Source organism: Muscardinus avellanarius, assembly GCF_963383645.1.
Source record: "Muscardinus avellanarius genome assembly, chromosome: 3".
In the NCBI taxonomy this organism is placed as follows: Eukaryota; Metazoa; Chordata; class Mammalia; order Rodentia; family Gliridae; genus Muscardinus; species Muscardinus avellanarius.
The window spans coordinates 113,702,796-113,715,470 of NC_137788.1; the positions used below are offsets into that span (position 1 = coordinate 113,702,796).

Below are 12,675 nucleotides of genomic sequence, written 5' to 3' on the forward strand. Positions count from 1 at the left end.
TGAGGGTTAATTCTGGGGCATTCTACTTCCGGAGCTATACCTCCAACCCGAGCTATACCTCCAACCCTATTTTTTATTCTTCATTTTGAAACAGGGTCTTACTAAGTAGCCGAGGGCCTCACTAGGTAGCTGAGCCTGGCCACGAACCTGTGATCCTCCTGTCTCAGCCTCCCAAGTACTGAGATTACAAGTGTGCATCATCACGCCTGGCTTGTAAACAGTTTTTTTTTGTGTGTGTGTGGTACTGGGGATAGAAACCAGGGGCCTTCCACCTTTGAGCTCCACCTCCAGCCCTATTTTTTCTTTATTTTGAAACAGGGTCTCACTGAGTTGTAAAGGGGCTCACTAAGTAGCTGAGGCTGTTCGCAAGCTGCGATCCTCCTGTCTCAGCCTCTCAAGTGGAATTACAAACGTGCACCAGCACGTCCCGCTGTAAAGTTTTTGACGTGCGGCAACTCGGGCACTTGCAAAGAGTCTGCTGATTTTTACTCTTTCTTTTCAGCATACACTTACTACAAGATCTTTTGATTTCTGTTCCTAGGAGCAGCTAGTAACATTGCTCCATTGCTTCTCCATTGTTTTAAGCTGCTCACCTGCATCCTAAATTTTCTTCTGTTTTTCTTGTGTTGAGCCACCTTGCTTTACAACCCTGCCGAAACCTGTTTGAGAATCTAGCTTTCACATGTTCTTTACATAGGTCTGGCAGGGTTACAGAGAGGTGAGTGTTGTCTAGATAACAGACCCTTTTGCATACAGTGAAATTTCATCTTTCTCCAGGAAGTCATCACAAATGAACATGTGGTAGCGATGATGAAAGCAGCCATCAGTGAGACGGAAGACATGCCACTGTTTGTGAGTAGTCGATCGTCACTCTTTTAATGTCCTGGAGTAGAGTTACTTGTGAACTAGGCTTAGTGTAGGAAGTCACTGGGCATTTGTAAACAGTTTTAACAAATACTCTTTTTATCCGATTTCTCCCTCTTTAGGAGCCTAAAATGACTCGCTCTAAACTGAAAGAAGTGGTGGAGAAAGGAGTGGTAAGTCTTCTGTGTTTTTGTTTACTTAGCTTGGTAAGGTGGATCTAATTCTCAGTTTTTCATAGAGAAGATATACAAGCCGGGCGTGGTAGCGCACACTTGTAATCTCAGTACGTGGGAGGCTGAGACAGGAGGATCACGCAGGTTCGAAGCCAGCCTCAGCTCTTAATGAGGCCCTCTGCAACCTAGTGAGACCCTGTTTCCAAATAAAATATAAAATAGGTCTGGGAGTGTAGCTTTGAAATAGAAAGTCCCTGAGCCCATCCCTAGTATCACACACAAAAAAAGAAAACATACAAGGAAAATTTTGGTCTGGGTTTGCTTTTTTTTTTTGGTGGTACTGGGGTTCCCGGAAGCCCTTCTACCTCCGGGCTACACTCCCAGACCAATTTTTTTTTTAATTTTTTTTAAACAGGGTCTCTCAAGCCAACGTGGCTGGCTTCGAACCTGCGCGCTCCTCCTGTCTCCGCCTCCCAAGCGCGGGGATTAAAAGCGTGCGCCACCACGCCCGGCGCTGGGTTTGCCTCTTTAAGGAATTATTTGTAGCTGGGCGTGGTGATGCACAGTTGTAATTCTAGTACTTGGGAGGCTGAGACTGGAAGAATCGCAGTTTGTGGCCAGCCTCAGCTACTTAGTGAGGTCCTCCGCAACTTAGTGAGATTCTGTTTCAAAATAAAGAATAAAAACCAGGGCTGGAAGCTGGGCATGGTGGCACATGTTTGTAATCCCAGCATTTGGGAGGCTGAGATAGGAGGATTGTGCTGACTCGAAGCCAGCCTCAGCTACTTAGTGAGGCCCTTTGCAACTCAGTGAGACCCTGTTTTAAAAAACAAAGAAAAATAGGGCTGGGGGTGTAGCTCAGAGGTAGGATGTCCCTGGGTTCCAACTCCAGTACCAAAAAAAAGAAAAAAAAAACCAGGGCTGGGGTTCAATCCCTAGTACCACACACACACACACACACACATCACTTTCATATGGGGTCTCGAGAGTGCTTATTAAAAATGTATATTCTTGCTGGGCGTGGTGGTGCACGCTTGTAATCCCCGCGCTTGGGAGGCGGAGACAGGAGGATCATGCAGGTTCGAAGCCAGCCGCGTTGGCTTGAGAGACCCTGTTTCCAAATAAAAAAATATAAAATAGGTCTGGGAGTGTAGCCTGGAGGTAGAAGGGCTTTCAGGAACCCCAGTACCACCAAAAAAAAAAAAAAAAAAAAAATATGCATATTCTTAGCTGGCCGTTGTGGTGCCCGTTTGTAATCCCAGTTCTTTGGAGTCTGAGACAGTAGGATTATAGGTTCGAGGCCAATCTCAGCTACTTAGTGAAACCATCTGCAACTTAGTGAGACCCTGTTTCAAAATAAAGAATAAAAAAATCCGGCTGGGGGTGTAGCTCGAAGGTAGAAGCCCCTGGGTTCCATCCCCAGCACCACACACACATAAAAGCTTCCCTCCCTGACTTCAGTCCCCAGTACTACAAATAAACACGGCCAGACAACAACAACACAAGCTTTTCCTCCAACTTCATTATGAAAAATTTCAAAAATACAAAAAGTTGCAAGAATATTACAATCTAGATTCCAAGAGTAACAATTGCTTTATATCTGTTTTATTTTCTTTTTTCTGTACTCTTGAAAATAAGTGTGCACAACAAGTTACAAATCCAAATCTTGCTGGCAGCTCTTCCTGGTTGGCTTTTTGGCAGCGTTCTCATGGTGACTTTCTTTAATAGATTAAAGAAACAACACTGGCGTCAAAGGGCAGATGTAGCCCCTGGTGGCGTAGGCTTGTGTGCTTCTGTAGTTCACACGCAGTTTTCACGTGCTCTGCTTCTATGAGCAGGGACTGTGCTGTAACGTAGGCAGCATAGACTTTTTTTCTGTATTTATGGTTAGATGTGAATCTTTCTAATTTTGTGGTAGAAATGCTGACAGAAATAGATTCTTTTTCTCCTACAAAGATTTGACAAATATTTGAGAGTCAATCCTCAGGGGTCATCACCACCTCTAGATCACTATAACTGCTAGTTTGGGTAAATGGTATTCATTTTTTGATTGATTGATTTTTGCGGTACTGTGGATTAAGCCCAGTGTGGTATTTTACTCTGAGCCACACACCCAGCCCTATTTTATTTTAATTTTAAAACAGCGTATCTATAGATTGATGCGAGTCTTACTACTTGCTGAGGTTGGCCTCAAACCTGTGATCCTCCTGTCTCAGCCTCCCAATGCCTGGATTACAAGCAGAGGCTATCACGAGCCAGCTGTAGGTGTCTCTTTGTGGTGGAAAAGAGGATGTAACAATGAAAAACAGTCATTTTCATTTAATTATTAATGTTCATTTTGGTAGGTAATTCCAACCTGGAATATTTCACCAATTAAGAAGGCCAATGAAATTAAGGTAAACTTGGAAAAGGTTTTGTTCTTATTTTCTGAAAAGACTTCATCCTCATCAGTGTTTGAACCCAGTTCCCTTGTATTTGCTACTTCTTTAGATCTGTGTCTTGGTCTCACCCAGCTCTGGCCTTTTCTCGTCCACTCCTGAGCTGGGCAGCTCTCTCATGGAATCCCACGGCGCGTGGCCCCCCGTGGCTGTCCTTGCTCTAGCTGCACATTACGCTCTGAGAATTTCCTTTCTTTTTCTACTCTTTCTGCCCTTTCTTTTCACATCCATATGGTGTGTGTTTCCCATCACTCCTTTTCGTGCGTTTGTTGTGCTAGGGATCACACCAGGGCGCGGTGCCTGTGCAGTGCAACCCTACAGGGTTTCTCTCTTGTGTTTCCGCAGCCTCCGCAGTTCGTGGACATCCACCTGGAGGAGGATGACTCCTCAGATGAGGAGTACCAGCCAGATGAAGAGGAGGAGGATGAGACTGCCGAGGAGGTCAGCGACAGAGCTGGTGGCTGGGAGATAGGGCTTAGTAAGACGGGGCATATTTACTTCCCCAGAGATGCCCCGTATTCGCTCAACAGGATTGAGGCATAGTTTATTTTTCTAATACTTTCCTTGCTGTGATGTATTTTTATGCTCTCCATATACCCCCAGTTTTTTTTTCCTGCAATACTGGGCATCGAGCCCAGGGGCATTCTTCCTCTGAGCCCACTCCTTCCCCACTCCTGTTTTTTTTTTTTTTTTTTTTTTGGCGGTACTGGGGGTGGAACCCAGGGGCTTTTCTACCTCCAGGCTATACTCCCAGACCTATTTTATATTTTATTTGGAAACAGGGTCTCACTAAGTTGCTGAGAGCCTCACTAAGTAGCTGAGGCTGGCTTGGAACCTGTGCCATCCGCCTGTCTCAGCCTCCCAAGTGCCCAGTTCCTGTTTTTATTTTGAAATGTAGTCTTACTAAGTTACAAAAAGCCTCACTAAGTAGCTGAAGGTGGCTGCAAACCTGTGATACTCCTATCTCAGCCTCCCAAATGCTGGGATTACAATTGTGTGTGCTACCACGCCCAGCCCAAAGTTATTTTTATTTTATTATTTATTTATTTATTTATTTATTTATTTATTTATTTCTGGTGCTGGGGATGGAACCCAGGGGCATTGTACCTTTGAGCTACACTCCTAGCCTTATTTTTTATTTAGTTAGTTTGCTTATTTATTTTCGTGGTACTGGGGGTAGAACCCAGGGGCTTTTCTACCTCCGGGCTATACTCCCAGACCTATTTTTATACTTTATTTGGAAACAGGCTCTCACTGAGTTGCTGAGAGCCTCACTAAGTAGCTGAGGTTGGCTTCGATCCTGTGTGATCATCCTGTCTCAGCCTCCCAAGTGCTGGGATTACAAGTGTGTCTTTTTATTTTTGAAACAGGGTCTCACTGAGTTGCGAAGGGCCTCGCTAAGTAGCTGAGGCTGTCCATGGACCGTGATCCTCTGGTCTCCACCTCCCAAATGCTGGGATTACAAGTTTGTGGTACTGGGGGTAGAACTCAATGTTATGCCTTTGCGATTCATCTGTGCTATTGTTTATAGCTCTTGTTATCTTTTTTTTTTTTTTTTGCTGGAGATTGAACCCAAAAGACATTTTTTAAAAATTTGCCTATTTATTTTTCCATATTGGGGATTGAACCCAGTGACATTCTACCCCTGAGCTGCACCCCAGCCTCTTTTTTTTTTTTTTTTTTTTGCGGGTCTGGGGGTGGAACCTCAGGGGCATTCTACCTTTGAGCTATACCCCCAGCCCTATTTTTTTATTCTTTATTTTGAAACAGGGTCTCACTAAGTTGCAGAGGGCCTAAGTAGCTGAGGCTGTCCGCGAACCGTGATCCTCAGGTCTCAGCCTCCCGAATGCTGGGATTTCAAGCGTGCGCCACCACACCTGGCTCCCAGCCTCTTTTTTATTGTTTATTTTGAAACAGGGCCTTACTAAGTTGTCAACGGTCTCATTAAGTAGGGGCGGCTGGCTGTGAACCTGTCATCCAAGATCTCAGCCTCCCAAGTATTGGGATTACAGGCGTGTCCCAACTACATCTGGCTTCCCTTAGTGTATTAAGCTTAATTTTCTATTTCTTTTTCTATTTTATTTTATATTTCTTAATTTCTATTTCTGTGACTAATTGAATGGCTGATGTTGCTGAAATGAACTTGCTCAGTCCTGGGGGCAATAAATCTGACACTGAGTCCGTTTGGGACCGAGATCCTCAGAAAGATGGACAAGGGTCGGTTGTAGTTCTGCAGCCACTTATCTGCAGCGATTTTTTCCCTTTTATAAAATAAACTCCTTTAAGTTCCTGTTCACAGCGCTAAAAGTGGAGATTCCTCTCCGGAAAAAAACATGGACAACTGCCTTCTGTGCAATTGACAAAGTTTTAATTTCCATCACCAGTATTTATACCCTATACCCCGTGTAAGCACCAAAGGACAATAGTGAGGCATTAAGTGTAAACAAGATAAGATTCTTCTGGGGCTAGGTGATTGAAGTCAGCCCCCTTGGCCTTTGTCATTGGAATCAGGTTTCTGGCCTCACACTGAGCCCTAGGGGGCAAGGTCCCAGAAAGGCATCAGGGACAGGCAGGCGTCAGTAAAGGCGGGGGTCACACCCAAAGTCCGTTTTGGGGAAATTCAGTCTTTTAGGATCTTTTAGGATCTTTTAGGATCTCCTTTGATCCTTCCAGAGTCTTTTTGTCTCTAGGGCTTAGTCCAGGCCCTCCTTTATCAAGATCCATGGGCTGCGTTGCAGATTTGTAATAGATTTGCAGTAGATGAAATATACATAGTATACACAAAGATATTATCTAATATCTATAATTAGATATATAACATCTACACGCAGACAAATGTTTATACATAGATATGCTATTTATACATAGATATATGGCGTGTACTTAGGTATTATATGTCATATTATATATATGTCATCTGTATATCTTATACATGTGTATAATATATCTATGCACACATATTTACATGTGAGCTGAACTTATTTTTAGAGCTTATTGGAGAGTGACGTTGAAAGCACTGCTTCGTCTCCCCGTGGGGCAAAGAAGCCCAGACTGAGGCAGTCTTCTGAGATGACGGAAACGGATGAGGAGAGTGGCGTCTTGTCAGAGGTAAATGAGCCTCCCGGGGAGAGCCAGAAAGTTAGGCCTCAGCAGACTTTTTTTTGGTGGTGGTTCTGAGGAGTAAACCCACTTAGCTACACCCCCAGCCTTTTTTCCCTTTTTTTCGGTACTGGGGATGGAACCCAGGGGCATTCTACCTCCGAGCTACATCCCCAGCCCTGTTTTTTATTCTTTATTTTGAAACAGGGTCTCACTGAGTTGCAGAGGGCCACACTAAGTAGCTGAGGCTGTCCGCGAGCCACGATCCTCCTGTCTCAGCCTCCCAAATGCTGGATTACGAGCCTGCGCCACCACACCTGGCTCCTTTTTTATTTTTTATTTTGAAATAGGGTCTTGCTGCCGGGCATGGTGGCGTACGCTTGTAATCCCTGCGCTTGGGAGGCGGAGACAGGAGGATCGCGCAGGTTTGAAGCCAGCCTTGCTGGCTTAGGAAACTCTTATTTCCAAATTTAAAAAAATATGTCTGGGAGTGTAGCAAGCGGTAGAGTAGAAGGGTAGAAGGGTTTCCAGGAACCCCAGTACCACCAAAAAAAAAAAAAAAGAGAGAGAAAGAAAGAAATAGGGTCTTGCTAAAAGTTGCTGAGAATGGCCTTGGATCTGTGACTTCCTTTCTCCCAACTACTGAGATTACAGATATGTGCCACTGAGCCCTAGTTGATAAGCAGATTATTATTATTTTTTTTTGTGGTAAGGGAATTGAACCCAGGGGCATTGTACTTCTGAGCTACACCCGTAGCCCTGTTTTTTATTTTTTATTTTTGAAACAGGGTCTCACTAACTTGCAAAGAGCCTCACTAGGTAGTAGGTGAGGCTGTCTGCACACTGCAATCCTCCTGTCTTAGCATCTCCTCGAATGCTGGAATTACAAGCATGCACCACCACGCCCGGCCTTCCACCCCTATTTTTTATTCTTTATTTTGAAATAAGGCTTTACCAGGTTGCAGAGAGCCACCATGCCCAGCTTTATAAGCAGATTATTTAATTATATACATTGATGATTTATTTGGAGTGATTTGGGGCTTTCACTCTGTTTCAGAGTTGCTCAAGTTAACAAACAGTTAAGAGGTGACTAAACCAGCCATGCATGCATGGTGGGACACGCTTGTAATTCCAGCACTTGGAAGGCTAAGACAGGAAGGATTGCAGGTTGGAGGCCAGCCTCAGCTACTTAGTGAGGCCCTCTGCAACTTAGTGAGACCTTGTTTCAAAATAAAGAATAAAACAAATAAACAGGGCTGGGGGTGTATCACAGGGTTAGAATGCCCCTGGGTTCCATCCCCAGTAGGACAAAAAATAAATAAAAAAAGATGACTGAAGCCAGGCGTGGTGGCGCATGCTTGTAATCCCAGCATTCGGGAGGCTGAAACTGGAGGATCTCGGTTCGCAGACAGCCTCAGCTACTTAGTGAGGCCCTCTGCAACTTATTGAGACCCTCTTTCAAACTAAGGAATAAAAAATAGGGCTGGGGGTGTAGCTTGGTGGTCAAAAGCCCCTGGGTTCCATCCCCAGACCCGCAAAAAACCCCCAAAAAACAAACAAAAAAACCTAGTGATGGGTTCTTATTAAGTGAACAAAAATGTACATCCACGTGGAGGCGCACCCTTGCACCCAGCAGGCGTTCTTTTCTCCTACCCTTCTCTTCTCTCATACCCCTCTCATTCCCATGTTTTCTTTTTCTTTTTCTTCTTTTTCTTCTTTGTGGTGCTGGGGATTGGGCCCAGAATTGCTCCTGGGGGCACGCACAAAGTAGAAACGATAGGATGCACGTAGTTGGAGGTGCATGCTTGAGCGCGCCTTGGTCTCCAGACACCTCTATGTAGATAGGAGGAGACAGGGCCAGAGCGCGTGAAGACCTGCCTTTTCACTTTTCCCTCCCGTCCTCTGTCCTAACCAGGCGGAGAAATTCATCCCGCCTGCTGTCAGGCACATCAGCGCTGAGGTGGTGCCCATGGGGCCCCCGCCCCCTCCGAAGCCCAAGCCGACCAAGGACAGCGCGTTCATGGAAAAGCTGCACGCGGTGGACGAGGAGCTGGCTTCCAGCCCTGTGTGCATGGACTCCTTCCAGGTCAGCGGCCCCGCTCAGGAGCGGGCGTGTGGTATAGTTGTTGAGATGTTATGATGAGCCTCCGGACTGCTAGTCTCTGATAGGCTTTTTTTTTTTTTTTTTTTGCGGTACTGGTGATGGAACACAGGGGCATTCTACTTCCAAGCTGCACTTCAGCCCTATTTTTTATTCTTCTTTTAAAACAAGGTCTCACTAAGTTGCAAAGGGCCTCACTAAATAGCTGAGGCTTCCCGCAAATCCAGTCCTCCTGTCTCAGTCTCCCAAATGCTGGGATTACAAGTGTGTACCACCAAGCCCAGCTTAGCATTATTCTTTTTTTTTATTATTTTAATAAGCATTATTCTTAATAGGCCCAAAGTAGAAACAACCCAAATGTCTATCAACTGAGAAATTAGTAAACAAAAAGTAATATATCACTGGAGGTGGTGGTGCATGTTTATAATACCAGTACTTGGGAGGCTGAGTCAGGAGGATCACAGGCTTGAGAATAGCCTCAGCAAGTAGAGACTCATCAACCTAGAAAGACCATGTTTTTTAAGAAAATTGGACTGGGGGTATAGCTCTGATGTGGAATGCCCCTGGGTTCAGTGACTAGTACCACACCCACACATGCACACAGACATACACAAAGTGTTATATTTATACAGTGAAATATTATTTAGCAAAGAGATAGGCCATACTTTGTATGATTCTGTTTACATGAAATATCCAGTAGAAGGAAATCTGTAGAGATAGAAGATTGTTCACTGGGTCAGGGAGGAGCGAGAAAAGGGAAGCACTGATGATTGTATGGGATTTCTTTTTGGACTGATGAAAACGTTCTCTAAGTAGTAGTGATGGTTGCATAATTTTGTAAATATTCTAAATGTCCTTAATTATACCTAATAGAAGGATGAATTTTATGGGGCATAAATTATATATCTCAATAAAGCTGTTTTAAATGTTCTTGAAGTACTGCTTCAGAAATGGTTCTGTTTTCTCTTGAAAGTTTTTGGATAATCAGTCCTCACCCATCTTGTTTAGAGGAGGGCTCTTGTGTCTGAGCTAGGATGAGAAGCACAGGGGGATGCGGGCATAGAGAATTTGGAAGCATAATTCACTTGGTTCTTTTTCTTTCTCCATCGGCTAGCCCATGGATGACAGTCTCATTGCATTCCGAACCCGCTCTAAGATGCCCCTGAAAGATGTTCCTCTGGGCCAGCTAGAGGCAGAGCTCCAGGCTCCAGACATCACCCCAGATATGTATGACCCCAACACAGCGGATGACGAGGACTGGAAGATGTGGCTGGGGGGGCTCATGAATGACGACGTGGGGAACGAAGGCAAGGGCTTTGTTGCCACTTGTTCGCTCTTAAGTTATCTTGTAATTTTCACTAATAGGGAGCGCAATGAATGGGGTTGTGAGCCGGTCGTGGTGACGCACGCCTGTAATTCCAGAACCTGGGAGGCTGACAGGAGGGTCACAGGTTCAAAGCCAGGCTCTTCAACTCAGCAAGAACCTGTTCCCAGTAAAAAAGAAAAAGGGTTGGAGGTATAGCTCAGTGATAGAATACCCTGGATTCAATTCCCAGCATTCAAGAAAAACCAAAAAACTGGGATTGTACTGGGGAAACTCAGTGGTAGAGCGTGTGGTTAACATGCACGGGGGCCTCCGTCCCCGCACGCAGCCACAGACACCAGTAGGAAACGGGGATTGTAATAGCAAGACAGTGCTACCATCCCCGTCTGTCCCCATGACCTAACACAGGGGTGTCTGTGTCCCAGGAGGTGCGGGGCTCCTCACCGGCGAGCAAGCCCTGCAGCGTGCACACCAGCTGGCTGGCCCGGCCGCATTCGGCTTCTTGCTGACTCCGGAGGTTACGGCTCAGTCCACAGGCTGCTTCCGCTCTCGGTGCCGGCCCCAAGCCCCAGCTTTTTTTGCTGTTCTTCTTAGTGACCAGCTATGAATTGAGTTTCCCATTGTCCCTGCCTTGGGTTTGGCTGATTTACTGGAGCAGTTCATAGAACTTTGGGGAAAATGTTGTGTATTTTGTGTTTTTTTTTCCTGTGGTTTATTATAGTTTTTTGTTAACTAGAGGTGAAACCCAGGAGCATTCTACCTTCGAACGACATTCCAGCTCTTTATTTTTTATTATTTTTTATTTTGAAACAGTGTCTCACTAAGTCGCTGAGGCTGTCCTCAAACCTGATCTTCCTGTCTCTGCCTTGCAAGTATTTGGATTACAGTTATGCACCACCACGCCTGGCAACTCATGGTAACATAGACCTTATTTCAAAATAAAAAATAAAAAAAGCTGAGGGAGCCGGGTGTGGGGGCACACGCTTGTAATCCCATTACATGGGAGGCTGAGGCGGGAGGATTCTACCTCCGAGCTACACCCTCAGCTCTATATTTTATTCTTTATTGTGAAATAGGGTCTCAATGAGTTGCAGAGGGCCTCACCAAGTAGCTGAGGCTGTCTGTGAACCACGATCCTCCTGTGTCAGCCTCCCGAATGTTGGGATTACAAGCGTGTGCCACCATGCCCGGCTCTTTCATTCTTTATTTTGAAACAGGTCTCACTAAGTTGCTGAGTCTGTCCACAAAACTGCGATTCTCCTGTCTCAGCCTCCCAAGCACTGGGACTTACAAGCGTGCGTATTGTAATGAAAACTCCCAGAGTTTTCATTTTTCTCTGTTAGTTTCAAGGCTATGCCTTTTCTGACTTAGGCTAATACAAGAACAACACTGCCAGCAGCCAGGTGTGCCTCCCTTCTCAGCAGCAGCAGCCTGGGCTCTCGCACTCTCGCCACCTCTCCTGAGATGGTGCTTAGTGGAGGCCAGGCCATAGCGAGGGGCTGGCAGGGTTTTGGAGATGGAGGGGAGTATTTGCATGATATAATTCGTAGAACTTGAATAAGAAATGGGGCCTGTAAGAATGTGTATGGTGTTATTGACTGATGATACAGGTTCTAGGACTTTATGCTTAACTGAATGAGAATTTCATGAGTTTGATGTAGGAGTCTACTTCTTATATATCCTAACAATTGAAAAATTACTGTTTGGGAAGAAATAAGAGTGTATGATCAGGATTAGGGAAATGAAGAGATTGTTGAGGGGAGAGTGAACGGGCATAGTGGCTCACACTTGTAATCCCAGCATTTGGGACGTTGAGACAGGAGGATCGCGGTTTGCGGCCAGCCTCAGCTACTTAGTGAGGCCCTCTGCAACTCAGTGAGACCCTGTTTCAAAATAAAGAATAAAAAAATAGGGCTAGGGGTGTAGCTGGGAGGTAGAATGCCCCTGGGTTCCATCCCTAGTACTACACACACACACACACACACACACACACACACACACACACACACAATACAGCATTTTCTTTTTGTACGTGTATGTCCATTAGAACAGATTAAAAAAGAACACTCAAAGCTGTGATTAGAGTGGGTGGCTCCAGATCTACCAGCAGAATTTACTGAGGGCTGGCAAGAGAGAAATGATTCCAGATACAACATCCCAGTACCACATTACACCATATGCTGGTCTATTTTTATAGCAGCATGTGGCTATTTTCACATGTTCCCCGTATCATCTGATCTACATGTTATGAAGAGTCAGAGTCTTGTAGAAAATAATTAAGAAACAGCACTGGAGGGGCATACTGACCTAAGATCAGCTGGGTAGATACTGACCTTGTTCATCATTCCAAAAAGTAGTATGGCCTAAGGGCAAGTTCTACAACCAAGGTACTAACAACTAAGCAGAGCTCAGAAGAAACCCTCCTACGTAATTTTTCAGCATGTTTGCCAAATGGATTCTCTGAGAAAAATGTTGGCTGACCCATTTGTATGGTGTGGCCAGAACTGTCTGGTGCGGTTCTCGCTCCCAGACAAGTGGGATCCAGCTTGTCCACATTTCCACATGTCACAGGCTCTTGCCAGAACTGTGGTTATTCAGTTTGTTGAAGAGCCTGCTACTGGAGCCGGGCGTGGTGGCACAGACCTGTCAACCCAGCACTTGGGAGGCTGAGATAGG

The 12,675-nt window shown here is 45.2% G+C and overlaps 1 protein-coding gene across 3 annotated transcripts in view; it reads left to right on the forward strand.

The window, feature by feature from the left end:
* Window positions 1-12,675, forward strand: part of LOC308259806 (GON-4-like protein) — a gene marked incomplete at both ends in the record, with an annotated part of 62,436 nt that overhangs the window by 10,855 nt on the left and 38,906 nt on the right. For all 3 annotated transcript variants that reach the window (XM_080691072.1, XM_080691073.1, XM_080691074.1), the window contains 7 exons: window positions 778-852; window positions 987-1,037; window positions 3,383-3,433; window positions 3,821-3,916; window positions 6,464-6,583; window positions 8,490-8,660; window positions 9,790-9,982. In XM_080691072.1, coding sequence (XP_080547198.1) covers window positions 778-852; window positions 987-1,037; window positions 3,383-3,433; window positions 3,821-3,916; window positions 6,464-6,583; window positions 8,490-8,660; window positions 9,790-9,982 — 757 coding nt within the window. The remainder of the gene's footprint in view (window positions 1-777; window positions 853-986; window positions 1,038-3,382; window positions 3,434-3,820; window positions 3,917-6,463; window positions 6,584-8,489; window positions 8,661-9,789; window positions 9,983-12,675) is intronic.